Source organism: Pieris napi, chromosome 16 (genome assembly GCF_905475465.1).
Source record: "Pieris napi chromosome 16, ilPieNapi1.2, whole genome shotgun sequence".
Lineage (NCBI taxonomy): Eukaryota > Metazoa > Arthropoda > Insecta > Lepidoptera > Pieridae > Pieris > Pieris napi.
The window spans coordinates 7,382,966-7,397,805 of NC_062249.1; the positions used below are offsets into that span (position 1 = coordinate 7,382,966).

Below are 14,840 nucleotides of genomic sequence, written 5' to 3' on the forward strand. Positions count from 1 at the left end.
AGAAAACATTTTTTTAAAGGTTTACTAAACCTGGAATTATCAAGCAGTGATGCCAGCTAAAGAATAAAATTTGTTATTTTTAAATTAGGTCACTTGAGTAAGTAAATATTTAGATTTACCTTTTTGTAGGTTAAACATAACAAATACGTAGCATTTTTTTTATTGCCCGCAAATAACTTAAATTTGTGTCTTTACCGGTGGAGAACTTTTTTAGTAGCAACACTTATGAAATGTCAGAATTCTACGGAATGAAAAATTTGAATATAGTAATACTTATAACCAATAATATAATAATAATAATTAAGTATTGTTATTTTGTGTGTTTATGTGTGTGTGTTTTCGTTTGTAATAAATGTTATGTCTTATGTCTTATAATTCTAGTTATTTGTATGGAGCAGACGCCCGGCTCCATTGGACGAAGCCTCCTTAGACCCGGACGTGGCCGACGAAGTGCGTCACGCGAAACAAGCGCCGCTCGCTGCGCACACGCTGGTTGCTCACTCCCTTTCCAAGTACTATGGGAAAAATCTTGCAGTAGATCAGATATCTTTTAGTGAGTGTACTTATTTTGCTTTACTAGTCAATTTATATTCAATATATCTTCTGTGCGTGTGTTTATAATTAAACTTCTAAAAGGCTGGACCGATTTTGATGGTTGTTTTGTGTGTTTAAGTGGATTCGAGAAGGTTTAAATTTACAATTACATGGTATTTTTTTTATATTTAAAAATTGTGTACAGGACAACATCTGGGCGCGCCAGTTTGTTATGAATAGGGGTTTGTATTTTTGTGCTTAGTTTAATTGTTGTATTTCTATTGCTATTATTATCAAGTTACTGTTAGAATAGAAATTACAGAAATAAAATACATCATAAATTTAAGAGAAATTCAAAGGGAAAGGTTTAATATTCTATTATGATAAAAAAACTTTGTTTTTTGTATATTTTAAAGTTTCATTTAGATTACTCCATTTTAAAGTAGACTTGTAGTAAAAAATAGTTTTTCTAATATATGGCTATATTGATATATCTTATTCCCATTGCAATGAATTAAAAATTATACAACATCATTGTGTTGTTTTATAAGATATTTTAAGGTAAACACGAATAAAAAAAATCTCTACGTCCTTTACTTTTGTACTTGTGGATGAGTTTCCCACTATTTGTTTATTTCGGATTACGAACATAATATATTATAACTAACCATGTTCAATATCTTCTTTTTTCATGTGTTTTAAAAAAGTAGTCTTGTTTTCTTTTTCTTGTATTAAAAGTGTATATTTTCCAGCTGTGGGTGAGGCGGAATGTTTCGGTCTTCTGGGAGTAAACGGGGCTGGGAAGACCACCACCTTCAAAATGCTTATGGGAGATGAGTCCATCTCAAGTGGAGATGCTTACGTGTGCGGACACTCAGTTCGCTCTGACCTCAATAAAGTTTATGAAAATATTGGTGAGTGAAGTTTAGCGATTGTTGCGTAGGCCCTGGTTAATTCAAAACGCGACGTAATTTCTACAAGTCGTTGATTTTATTCGATTCGTAGGGTACAACTAAACTACAGATTCGGATTTCCAGTGTTATTATTGGTTTCGGGTACAAAGGGGCGATTTTTTTTGTCTAAAATTTGATAAATAAAACAGATACTGTACAGTAACTCATCACGTAGCCTAGATTTCTTAAAAAAAAAAGGGTGCGTGTACTTATGTACGCGCGTAAGAAGTTATACTTCTTTGGCATTATTAAAAATAATTTTTGAAATGAAATGAAATAGTTTATTCTTGCAAGTAGGACTATATAAATCACTTTTACAATGTCTTCCTAAACTAGATGAAGTCGACATTTCCTAACTGACTGCCCTGAGAAGAAATGTCGAAACAAACTCGGGGGTCTTAGTCTCTTTTATAGTCCAGATAATACAATAATAAATTAATAAATTGGTGTAAACAAATGCAGAGTATTTACTGGACTGGTCTTTGGAAGAAAGAACCAGATCGATCTGAGCAAGCCTGTGCCAGCAGACGGCTAGCATGCCCCGAATAGCTCATGCAGCTCAACCATTTTTGAGGGAGCTGCACAACCCGGTACACAACAATACCGCCAGTGGCACCATAAAAATATGTGGGGCAACAACTCACTCAGATCGCCAGCCCAAAATAACTATAGACTAAAATGTATCATTTGATTGCATGCAAATAATTAATTACAATTAATTAATCAAAGACTGGAAAAGGAGTCATTATAGTCAATAAAGTTCAGTTTACATTTGCGAAATTAAATAAATAAATAATTATTATTATTCTCTTACATTAACATAAATTCTATTATTATTCGAATGTTGTTTTTAAATTATGTCCAATGCCGTAGCATCTTCCGTGGGCAACTTCATTCTGTGAATTTTGTGTCACGGTGCGCGCGCATCGTAAAATTTCACTCTCATCAATTTTTCATAACGCGCCTAAAGAAGTATAACTTCAAAAAATGTTGACGGTTCTCGAGTAAAACAAAATTATTTAGGCCATTTTTCCACATTGTTAAATATCATTACGAAACTAGCAAGCGTAGCTTTAATGGTCTAATGACTTTATTTATATATTTTTAGTATTGGGAGAGATTCTTAAAGTATATCATCACAGGAGATTTTCTAGTAAATTTCACAACCTTACATCAAAAAATTTAAACCTTACTAATGCAATGGTCCGTTCTTTGTTTTTTATATTGTGTAAATATTCTAAATTTAATTTTCTAGTAGGAATTTCTTTAGGTTTTGGTCACTATGTGTACTTATTGCACGTTCTAATAATATAATAATAATAAATGTCTAACATTTATTTTATTTGTGCGTATGTGATAATATAGTACCTTTAAAATAAATAGTTTAAATAAAACCTCTTTAAATAATGATGTAAATACGTTTTATTTAATTTCATAGATAAAAAGTAAAAATCTTTTTGTCCATAGGATACTGTCCCCAGTTCGATGCCGTGTTCGGCGAACTGACGGGACGTGAGACGCTCCGATTGTTTTCATTGTTCCGTGGCATCCGTGACGAGTATTCAACTGCGCGTGCGCATATGCTGGCTGCTGCGCTTGGATTTACGAAGCATTTGGATAAGCGGGTAATGTTTTTTTATTTTTTGCCTCCACACCAATGGTTTGAATTTTGTTTAATGAAGTATGATTTATTCTTATATTGTACAATTGTCCTCCACACACGTATTAAAAAAAATCATCTCATTGTAAATCTTAACCATTCTTGAATCCACTTTAATAAAAAAAAATCTATCCAGCTGATTAGAAGGAGTTTCAATTACAAACACATCCACAGAAGATATATATAAAGATTGTAAAATGTGAAGATGTGTGTGTGGTCTAATATGAAAAAAAATTGCACGGTCAAAAAGTTATCACATCTCATGGAATCTTCTGAAATCAAAATATCACTAACAGCCTTATTATTTGTCTTTATGTCCATTTAATAGTCTTTGCCGGTAATAATCCTCAGGTGGATCAGTACTCGGGCGGCAACAAGCGTAAGCTGAGTACGGCGATATCTCTGATGGGCGGGGCTCGGCTCGTGTTCGTAGATGAGCCGACTACGGGCGTAGACCCCGCCGCTAAGAGACAAGTGTGGCGGGCTCTTAGGAATGCTAGGTATTTGTTCTTATATTATCTTTAACCATTTCATATATCTAACAAAGATTATCGTAATATTTAGTTAATTCAGTATTTTATTTAAGTTGTTTATTATCTAATGCCTCTACCACTTTTTTATTCTTTACACATTAAAAAAAAGTATATAGTAATAGGTACCAAGCCATGAAATATGTTCAAAGTATACTTATGCGTGTTTATGCAACAAAGTGTTAAATAAATCTATTCTTATTAAATTATGATATAGTATTTTTTCTGCTTTATCCACAAAGGCTTAGTTATTAAAGCACTTATTGAGCGATGGTAAAAATAGATCACCTCCTAAATCAGCTGTAATAACTGAAAAAATATTGGCAGCGGAAAAATAATCTCAAATATAAACGATGTTCACTCTTCAGAAACGTTTTATTATTCTAAAGGTATGTTTCACAATGTATGGATAAAGTACCAAAAAGCTATGCAACACATAAATTATTTGTAAGATATATTATTGCTATTTGACATTCATCAGACTCGTAACTTGTGATGGATTGACTTTATGTGACGAATAGCGCTATCTGACAGTCGTGAAACGCAACAATAGTGTTTATCTTACCAATAAGTAATACACAGCTAATTTGGAACTTATGTAGAATTTATCCGTACATTGTGAAATATACCCTAATTATTTTGAATTTGTTATGATTTCGTATCTGTGTGTTCAGACGCGCGAACACGTCTTTCGTACTAACATCGCACAGTATGGAGGAATGCGAAGCGCTCTGCTCCCGTCTGACCGTGATGGTACACGGACGCTTCCAATGTCTCGGATCACCGCAACATCTCAAGAATAAATTCTCGCAAGGTATTAGAAGAAATAGATCACTATAGTACAAACATAATCGCACATTTTTTTTTATTTTTTCGTCTTATTATTGCTCTAATATTATAAATAAACTTAAAGTAGGAAATCACCAAAAAACTCTAAGGCCAAATCTTGGTATCTAAAGGGCCACCCCACAGTACACATTGTTTTACTTTTAAACTATAGAAACTAGTTATGTGTAATGACAAATGTGCTGTAGAAAAATGTATCATCTATAGTAGTCGTACCAATTCTTAAAATACCGGCAACACACTTGCGAGCCTTCAGTGTGAGTATCCATGGGGGTATTGTCGCTTAGCAACAGATGAGTCTCCTGCCCATTTGTTGTTTGATTTACAATCACATCTATTTTGTTGTCTCAGTAGGAATATGTATGTATGTTGGTAATATTTTTGAATATAATAAGGTGCAAACGGGCAGAAAACTCATATGGTGATAAGTGATACCGCCGCCCGTGAACTCTCACACTGTCAGAAAGCTCGCAAGCGCGTTGCCGGCCTTTTAAGAATTGGTACTCTTTTCTTGAAGGGAGAAATTGATGTTGAATTGGTTCGGAAATGCTACTGTTTGCACCTACTTATATAATAGTAGCTTGTCACTTCTATAGCAGTTATTATTAATATTAGTACTAATCGTAATCAATATAATATCTCATCGAATCGATAACTTAGTTTTTTAACGATAACAATTTTTAATATAGTTTTTAGTAAAGTTCTATCCTTGCAGAAATCAAACTCAAATCTGTTATTTGAAAAAAATATGTAAATTTTCGACTCTTTTTGAAACACAAATTTAATTGTCTTATGTCTTTTAGGTTTCACGTTGACAATAAAAGTGAAATCGGGTGATAATGAAGGACCAAGCAACATTGACTTAATTAAAAGCTATGTCATGGCAAACTTTATCCGTCCACGACTGATGTGAGTATTTATATTAATTGCTTTTATTCTAGGCGCTACCACCTCATTTCTGAATTTATTTCTTTGATAATTCCTACAGGTATTTTAGTGATGCGTTTTACACAGTACTAAAAATTCTTCCTTATCCATAAAATAAAAAAAATATGTTTAATATGGAACATAAGATACAGGTATCACTTATTCCACGTCATTAAATTTGAATCTGTAGGCATCCCTACTCATCGGCAAAGAAAACAGAGGGTGTAGGCCGAGAGAAAAAGCCGGCGTAAAAAACTCTCGGTAGGTACTCTTTTAAAATAGCAAATCATCAAACAACACTTATTTTGAAACAAATATCGCAAATTAATTAGAAGTAGCCTGTCTAGCACTAGCCCCAGGCCCTTTTAGCTGTCCATAGTCCAATTGCATCGTTTTAAAGAAAGTCACCTGTCCCTTTTTATCACAACGTAATAAAAAGGGACGGGAAATTTGAAAGAAAGAGACAAAACTACTTGATTAAACTGATTTTTCTTTGGGTCTCACATTTATCCGTTCCTCAGGGAGGAGTACCAGGGCCTTATAACTTATTACCTCCCAGACCGTACCGTGTCCTGGGCCAAAATGTTTGGGATAATGGAGAGAGCGAAAAAAAGTCTACCACTTGAAGACTACAGTATTTTACAGACATCCCTCGAACAGATATTTCTACAGTTCACCAAATATCAACAAAGTGAGGAAACTACTCATTTCTAGGTTATGTCGAGTATACATTATTGGAATTTATTGTATTAACTCAATTGTAAGCACGGAATATTTAATTGAATGTAAACCATTGTATATAAAGAAATCATTCTTCATAGATTTTGCATATTTCAAGGTTCTAGTGTAGTCCCTTCAAAGGCCTTTTCAAGTTAATATCTATTTCGAATCTAGTACATTTTCTGATACTATGACCAGTGAATACGTTACATTAGTTATTTCTGAGAAAGTATAAAACTTTATATCCGTAATGCACATCGGGTACCCAACTTCAAATTAATTTTTGAGCAAAGGAATTAATATATAATTTGCTTGCTTATTGTTATCGAAATTATATAAAATTGTTAAGATAAAATTACATATAGCAATTTCTTGGATAAGATTTGGGACCAGAAATCCGTGTCGAGTTTAAAAATGATTTTTACCATGACTAAATTATAGTTTAGTATGTATATAATACTTTAATATGCACATACAACAATCATGACTCCATGACATGTTAAGCACATGTTAACTTATATTTAGATCTAAGTACTTCAAACAGCTTAATTGTATTATTTAAAAGATTTTTTATAAGAAAATTATTGTACATTTGAATAAATAAAAAGAATTAAAATTTTGTAAGCTTTTATTTAAAAAAAAATGTAAACCTACAATGCAAACGTACACTTCTTAAATACAGTGAGATAAGGCAACTTATTAAATAATTCGAACCCAAAATTGTTACGATTGTACATAAATTAGCAAAGACAGAAAAATATTTTTCTTTCGATTACACACACCTGTCCTATACTTAATGTTTGAACAAATTAATAATGTCCAAACTGAATAAAAAACAGCTTTGATGTCAAAACTGTAAGACAAAAAACCAATACGTAAGTACATTCCTATTAATCAAATGGGTACAATATACTTAAAAAATTTATTTAATTTGAAAAGTTCAAACTGAAAAAATAGGAACATAAATATCACTGATTGTGGGTTGAAGTTAAGTAAAATCACAAACTATCACAATTTATATAAAATCACAAATTATACCATACAATATTTGTACCATTGTTGATAAATAAATATAATACAAGTTACAACTTATTTTATAGTTGAATAAGATTCAATATAGCTTTGGTTCATAAATATTATGTGCAAAATATCAGTACACATACAAATATAAAGAAATCTTTCAATTTACTAACTACATTATTAGAAAAACACTCCAAAACCGAATCGTAATATAATTCTGAAAATCGTTTATCAATTAGTTACTCTGCGGTCTATGAGAGCTATAAAGCGGAATACAAAAAAAATAGTGTCCGAATTACATTTTTCCAAAGACAGTAAAGTTATCACATATGTACATTATATTATTTCCCCTCACACTTAAAATTTAACATAATGGCTGCGTTTGTCATTGCTAGCTTTTCTATGGAGAATAGCTTTTATCTAACTTATTATTTACCATATTAAATACTGCGCCTAACTAGAAAATGCAGGCGATTTTTTATTCAAGGAACACATTTATTTTATTAACAGACAGTATATTGAATTAATTAAGTTCATTCACTGGGTACACTGTACTCTGTAACACCCAATAGCGATTTCGATCACGACACGAAATAAGTTTAAGGAATTAAATATTATGACACTATCTGGTCAATATATTCTTGAAGCCTTGTTGTATGTATAAAAAAATATAAACGATTTTAAAACAAATGGTGTCTTTCACCAGTATAATACGCGAAATAGAACTAATTTGAGTGTACGACCAACCAGGCTCCAGAAGAAAAACCACTGCTTATATGGAAATTGTATTCGTTTTTACAACTCCCAAGCGAAATTAGAGAATCATCACTAAATAATTCAAAGTCCTCGTTAAACGTAAATTAATCAATAAAGCTTTTTAAAAATTTGACGAATATTTAAATGATCCTAATCCCTGGGATTGATTTGCTCCAGTTCAAACAATTTGTATGACTAAGCGATTAAAAAGAGTGGCGGAAACTTTCTTGCCCGCTCTACGCCCTTGATTTGCGAACTGATAGTAAATGTAAATTTACAAATAATTTAACTTCTTTTCTGACGTTCATAAGTGTACTTGTTTACCTATATGAATAAAGTTAATTTGAGTTTGAGTTTGACAGTATCGTGTACCTCGCATTCCCAAGGTTTCGTAATCAGCGCTCGAGATATTGAAGAACTCAAGTAATTATCGCTTTTGGAGGTTGCAGGGTACCGGCGCTTTATTATATCTTATAAGTTACTGTATAAGTATTAAGTACTGGATATAGTCAGTCAGGTCAAAAGAGAGTTAAATGAAATGTTTGCGATCAATATCCAAAAGCGAAATTTACTAAACGTAAGTCGCTCAAAAAGTTAATACTCATTATGTATTGTTAATTATGTAAGTGATTAAGCTATATTCCAAACACTTCCAAAATTATTGAAATCTTGAAATAAAACTATTATAATTACCTTCTAAATCTTATCTAAGTACATCACATTGAATTTATACATTGAAATATAAATTGCAGAATTTTTAAACGAAAATGGCAATAAAAATTGCTATTGAAAACATTTTCTAACGTTTTTTAAAGTTACGTACGTACGTTACGACATTAAGACATTTATTAAGTACAATTTAACTAGTTTGTGACTTAAATCGTGAATTTATTATATAAGATCAAAAGCTTAAGATAGCTTTGTTTAATAATACTGAAAATATAGTATTTTAATTAGTTTAATATTTAGATTTAACGAGACTGGTAATTGAAACTGTATAAATCGTCTATTAAATGCTATAGAAAAATGAACGACATGAAGCTAATTGGTATTTTAGACGAAGAAACCAATCCTTAAACTTCCGTTTGGAAGAAAATAATTTCGTACCATTATGCAGATCATATGAGTATAAATTGTATAACAAAAATCCTAAAAAAATTATAACATTTCATGTTTCACTATTAATAGAAAAAGTATACATTTTACCTAGTTGGCAAATCGGCCATTGCACTAAATTATCTAATAGTTACGTACGTGAGTTATCTCGCATACGCGTAAACTGTAAGAACACTTGTTCGAGCGTGGTCTGCGATACGGAGTAGTCCTCGATGGGGTAGAGGGATTTGGCCTCCTCCATTTTGTCGAAAAGCTGCCACCAGAGCAGCTCTTGATCGTGAATGTAATACGTACTGATGCCGAGGTAGGTTTCGCTGGAAGGAATTACTCTAAGATTATGAACATATATAATAGCTTTGGAAATATTAAAAAAGTACATTTACATTACATTTTTGAAGCATAAAAACTGTTATTAGAAGACTTTTAAAAGCTACGTCCATGACTTTACTGCCAGTTATAATTAAGAAATTGTTTTTTGTTAAGGTCATGAAAAAAAAACGACGGGTTGCACGCCGGGAGTGCCGGCAGAAGTGAAAACTTGAATATATTGTGCATTTTAGATATTTTGGAATGGTTAGGGAATAATTTTGCACGAATTGCTTTAATTATCAGTATAAAAGTACTATCATTTATGTGGTAGAATACAATATTTATTTATTGCGCTATCGTACACAAACATGACAATTTATATTACATTAAATACGTCGCGCCGGCTGTCTACTCTCCATCCGTCTTACGAATTTTTGATCAGGTCACGTGTCCTGACGCGAGTTTAACATTTTTATCATTCCAATAAAAGCGTATAACGTTAAAATTGTGAACTCAAAATAATACTTACATGTGTCTAGCATCCTGAAAATTGGCTATGACAAACTCTCTTATCCTTGCTACGTCTGCAACTCTTTGTGACGTCTCTCTACATTTCACAATTAGTGTATAACCTACAAACAAAAATTAAATCAAACATTCTATCGAAAGAAGATACGTATAAGAACCGAATTCTAAAACGGCAACCAATCTTAAAATTTCAAGAAGAATTAGATAATTTTTTTTTATGTTTTTGTGATTTGAGATAAAATAAATAAATCAGTGGCGCTACAACCTCTTTAGGTCTTGGCCTCAGATTTCTGAATCTGTTTCATGATCATTTTTAAATCTAATAGGCAAGTAGGTGATCAGCCTCCAGTGCCTGACACACGCCATCGACGTTTTGGGTCTGAGACATGTCGGTTTCCTCACGATGTTTTCCTTCACAGTTCGAGCAAATGCTAAATAGAAAGAAAGTCCATTGGGGCACAGCCGGGGATCGAACCTACGACCTCAGTAAATGAGAGTCGCACGCTAAAGCTACTAGGCCAACACTGTGATTTGAGATACGAATTTGAATACGGACCTAAGTCTGGAACGCTAGCAATGTCAAATGTCGTAGAAAAAAAAACTAGGTTTGAGCCTGATATACAAACATTTTTTTTTAATCATTATAAATAAAAAAAAAAAAATGTCACCTTGTGAGAATTTGTTCTTAAGATGCTGTAGCGGTCCCAAACAGAACAGCCGTCCATTGACCATAACAGTTAATCTGGAGCAAAGCGCTTCACACTCCTCCATACTGTGCGAGGTGAGTACAACACTACGTCCCGATACGACGGCGTCACTGATACAACGCCACACTCGGCGTTTTGATGCTGGGTCCATACCTTTATACATTTTATATTTCTAAAATTACAATCTTAAAAAAGATTTTATCATGAGTGCGCGGATAAACTTGTCTCTGAATCTTAGGTTTAAAGCAATCTAAATAAAAAAATAACTATATTTGCTCGAAAAGAAGCTTTATTTTGTTTACATAACTTGGATTTGATTGCAATAAAGTTTATTCATATTTATGCAGTACAAAATATTTCTTTAAATATTTTTGTGATTATAAAATATTTGAAAAAAGTTATAATAAAAATAAAAAATACCTGTGGTAGGCTCGTCAAGGAAAACCAATGGAGCATCCCCCAACAAAGCAAGAGCCGTACTTATTTTCCGTTTTGTTCCACCACTGCATTCGTGAACCTTAAAAAAAAAACAAATAATTTCCGAATCGAAGGACCAAAATGTTTTCAAGTGTTTTGTTACATAATTATTTATGAAGAGTACCTTTTTATCGTAATGCATAGCGAAACCAAGCTGTTCTGCAAGTTGAAAGGCCCACTGGGAACCGATTTTCACTGGAATACCGCGCAGCAGGCAGAATATTTTGAGTGTTTCGCGTGCAGTAAGGTTTTCTAGTAATGCATCGAATTGCGGGCAGTAACCTATAATATACGTATTATGTAATACATTTCTTAATTTATTTTGAAAAATACGTACGACATATTACAATATATATAAGCATATAAATTTTAAAGCAATACTTATTGACTAATGCAAGAAATACTATATACTCTGATTTTTTATTTCGTACAATTCTGACAGCTATCCTTTTTTGAGATGTTTGATATGGCAAATCTTTTTGGCCGGGCACATTTTTCAATTCATACATTTTATTGTTAGTTAATGTATCCATTTTATTAAGTGCGGTGCTCCACATTAAAAGTGGTTTAACGGCGAATGGTAATTACGTTCCTTTTCATCACAAACAGTAAAAATGCACAAGTAAAGATAACATTTTAAAAAGGTTTACTAAACCTGGAATTAGTAGGCAGTGATGCCAGCTAAAGAATAAAATAAAGTTATTAAAGTTAATTCGATATTTTGTTCGTGATATTGAAATATTTGTTATTTTTGTATCAGGTCACTTGAGTAAGTAAATATTTAGATTTACCTTTTTGTAGGTAAAACATAAAAAATACGTAGCATTTTTTTATTTCCCTCAAATAAGTAACATTTGTCGCGTTTTCGGTGGAGAACTTTTTTAGTAGCAACACTTATGAAATGTCAGAATTCTACGGAATGAAAAATCTGAGTATAGTTATGGATGTTTGAACATTATGATGATAATATTTACGTGACTTTGAAAAAGATAGTAAAAAGAATCATGGCTTAATAATAAGTTCAAAATTAGATGCTAGTGGGCGTTCTGATTTGGATTACCCGTGAAATAACATTGATTAATCACTTATTGACCCACACTAAATAGTGAAAAAAAACCACAGAAATGTTTGCGGTTTTATAAAAGTTCGCATCTTCTTTAAAGACCCCTTACCCATATTTGCGTGCACGTCCCGTATTTGCGTCTTAACGGACATTCCATGTACGTATACGTCGCCCGAACTTAGATGCGTGTCACCCGTTGCCATACGGAACGTACTGGTTTTACCCGCCCCATTGATGCCCAATAATCCGAAACATTCGCCTTTACGCACCGCTGTGAAAATAAATCAAATTTCATAAAAGTTATAATCCAATCTAAACTCAGATTTCTTGATGTTTCGTTAATTATTTCTCATAGATTCCTTAAAGGCAAGTTCGATACTTCTAAAAAAATTACCGGTGGTTAAATACCACGACGATTTTAGTTTATATGATCACGCACGACCAGGATTGACAATCGCAAACTAAATCGCTAAATATTTAAATTTAAATATACGTATACTATTTTTTTATATACATATATTAGTTATCGAGTTTGATTATAAAATATTATATTATCTTTGCCTTTGATTATTTTATACTAAATCGAATTTCTAAGTTTGTTTTCCGTGAACAATAATTGCAACAGATTCAGATATTAGTAAAACTCGCGTACATATGTCAACTTACCAAAAGTCAGTCTATTAACAGCGAGGAACTCCTTATAGTACTTGGTGAGATCTTTGCAGATCAGGCTATGCTGAGCCAATTCTGGTTTAGTAAGCTGTTGTACCGTGTGTCTTTCTGCTGCCACGTCACTATCTTCGTCCGACCTTATTGGTAATGGCCGGTAAGGGGTCTCCGAGTAGAATATCTAGGTAAAAATATATTAATTATGTAACGATTTTATAACAAATGGTGACTTTCACCAGTATAATACTTGAAACAGATTACAGAACTAATCTAAGCGTACGACCATATGGAAATTGTATTCGTTTTTACAACAAACTGCCAAATTAGAGAATTTTCACTGAATAAATTCAAAACTCTCGTTAAACGTAAATTAATCAATAAAGATTTTTATAAATTTGACGATTATTTAAATGATTCTAATCCTTGGGATTGATTTGCTACAGTTCAAACAATTTGTATGACACAAAACTTGGCGATTGAAAAGAATCGTGAAGTTTCTTGCGAGTTCTTCTCGTGCGCTCTACGCCCTTGACTTGAGAACTGGTAGTAAATGTAAATTTAGAATCAATTTAACATCTTTTCTGTTGATGTACATAAGTGTACTTGGTTATCTATATTAATAAAGTTGTTTTGAGTTTGAGGTTATGAACAAGACAACGGTGGATGGTGAAGTCGGATTGGGTAGGCCTTCTCGTACATACCTAGACCATATCCAGGACGTACTAGAGAAGGAACAAGTTATACCCATAACCGACGAGTATGCATAGAGAATGTGATGAAAGTGGATGACGCAAGAGAGGTGTCGGGAGCGTACCAAAAGTCAATCCTTAGTCTCTGCTTACCCCTTCGGGAAAAAGGCGTGATTATATAATGAAACAAATAAAATTAAATATTTTTTGAAAAGTAATAGTTTTGTTAGTATGTAGTAGGTACCCACTCATATTACTTAACAAAAAACCTTCAATATTCAGGATTGATGACGAATTCTAAAAAGACCTTTTTCTTGTGATGTGATTAAAAAAACCTACACTTAACACGAATTTGAAATGTTATCCCTACCTTATTAATCACCTCGTACTCTTTGATAAGCAGAACCGAGAATGCTATGACACCAACCAACGACATCATAAATAGATAACGTCCGATTCCGGGCTCTTCCCATTTCAAAAATGTATTTTCATCCAGGTCTGAAAACATGAATTATATTTCTATTAAATAACCTTTTTATAAGGAGTATTATAAAATCCAAAGTAAGTATCATAAGTATATTGAAGGAAGATGGAATAAAACTGGTTGAAGGCAAGGTGTCAAGAGTGGGACTGCGTGAGTGGGAGTTTGATATACTTTATAGCGTGAGAGTATCATAAGAAAATTCTATACAAATACATTGAAATACAGATTATATTGAACTCGATTTTCAGCGATCGTAGCCAACTAGGTTTCCATTAAGCTGGGGATACACATGCCCGTAGCTTGCACACTAGCATACCAGCTCCTTGCAAGTGCCAACTACAGTCATGTGTATTCACTAACTAGCATGCCTGTAACTGGAAGCTAGCTAGTTGCAAGTAGCTAGCACAACATTTGATTTTCTTGCATGCCCGTTGAGGGAGGGGACGCTAACCTGGCACGAGTGAACAGACGCGACAGCTACGGGCATGCCAGTAGCCGACTCGTTGTGGCTCGTTGTGTGAATCTCTTACCCAATCCCGTCTTAGTTTTTTCTTTTTAACTCTCATTAATTTAGCTACACATTCAATTGCTAGTAACAACACAATTTTGTTTAATTCACTTCGATTGTTATCCATGTTTACCGCGCAAGAATAAGTAGGTACGAAATACTCTCACGAACTGTCCTGTGTATACGAGATGGTAATACTGGCATGGCAAGGGCACAGTATGCATGCCATTTGCCAGTATTACTTGCAAATGTATCCGCAGTGTCTCCCAGTTATCCCAGTTACTCGTACGTGCCAGTAACTTTCATGCCAGCTACTTTCCCGATTTACTGGCATGTGTATCCCC

The 14,840-nt window shown here is 33.1% G+C and overlaps 2 protein-coding genes across 3 annotated transcripts in view; one reads left to right on the forward strand and one right to left on the reverse strand.

Annotated features, from left to right (window-relative positions):
- LOC125057117 (phospholipid-transporting ATPase ABCA3-like) overlaps positions 1–6,789 on the forward strand; it is a 36,350-nt gene extending 29,561 nt beyond the window's left edge. The window contains exons 27-33 of the mRNA XM_047660594.1: positions 382–553; positions 1,287–1,448; positions 2,955–3,112; positions 3,499–3,647; positions 4,352–4,491; positions 5,327–5,432; positions 5,972–6,789. Coding sequence (XP_047516550.1) covers positions 382–553; positions 1,287–1,448; positions 2,955–3,112; positions 3,499–3,647; positions 4,352–4,491; positions 5,327–5,432; positions 5,972–6,164 — 1,080 coding nt within the window. The 3' untranslated portion in view covers positions 6,165–6,789. The remainder of the gene's footprint in view (positions 1–381; positions 554–1,286; positions 1,449–2,954; positions 3,113–3,498; positions 3,648–4,351; positions 4,492–5,326; positions 5,433–5,971) is intronic.
- Positions 6,790–8,194: 1,405 nt separating this feature from the next.
- LOC125057118 (phospholipid-transporting ATPase ABCA1) overlaps positions 8,195–14,840 on the reverse strand; it is a 44,412-nt gene continuing 37,766 nt past the window's right edge. For both annotated transcript variants that reach the window (XM_047660597.1, XM_047660595.1), the window contains exons 23-30: positions 13,875–14,002; positions 12,813–12,996; positions 12,256–12,417; positions 11,208–11,365; positions 11,027–11,123; positions 10,568–10,759; positions 9,901–10,003; positions 8,195–9,376 (exon numbers count right to left, since the gene is read on the reverse strand). In XM_047660597.1, coding sequence (XP_047516553.1) covers positions 9,193–9,376; positions 9,901–10,003; positions 10,568–10,759; positions 11,027–11,123; positions 11,208–11,365; positions 12,256–12,417; positions 12,813–12,996; positions 13,875–14,002 — 1,208 coding nt within the window. In that variant the 3' untranslated portion in view covers positions 8,195–9,192. The remainder of the gene's footprint in view (positions 9,377–9,900; positions 10,004–10,567; positions 10,760–11,026; positions 11,124–11,207; positions 11,366–12,255; positions 12,418–12,812; positions 12,997–13,874; positions 14,003–14,840) is intronic.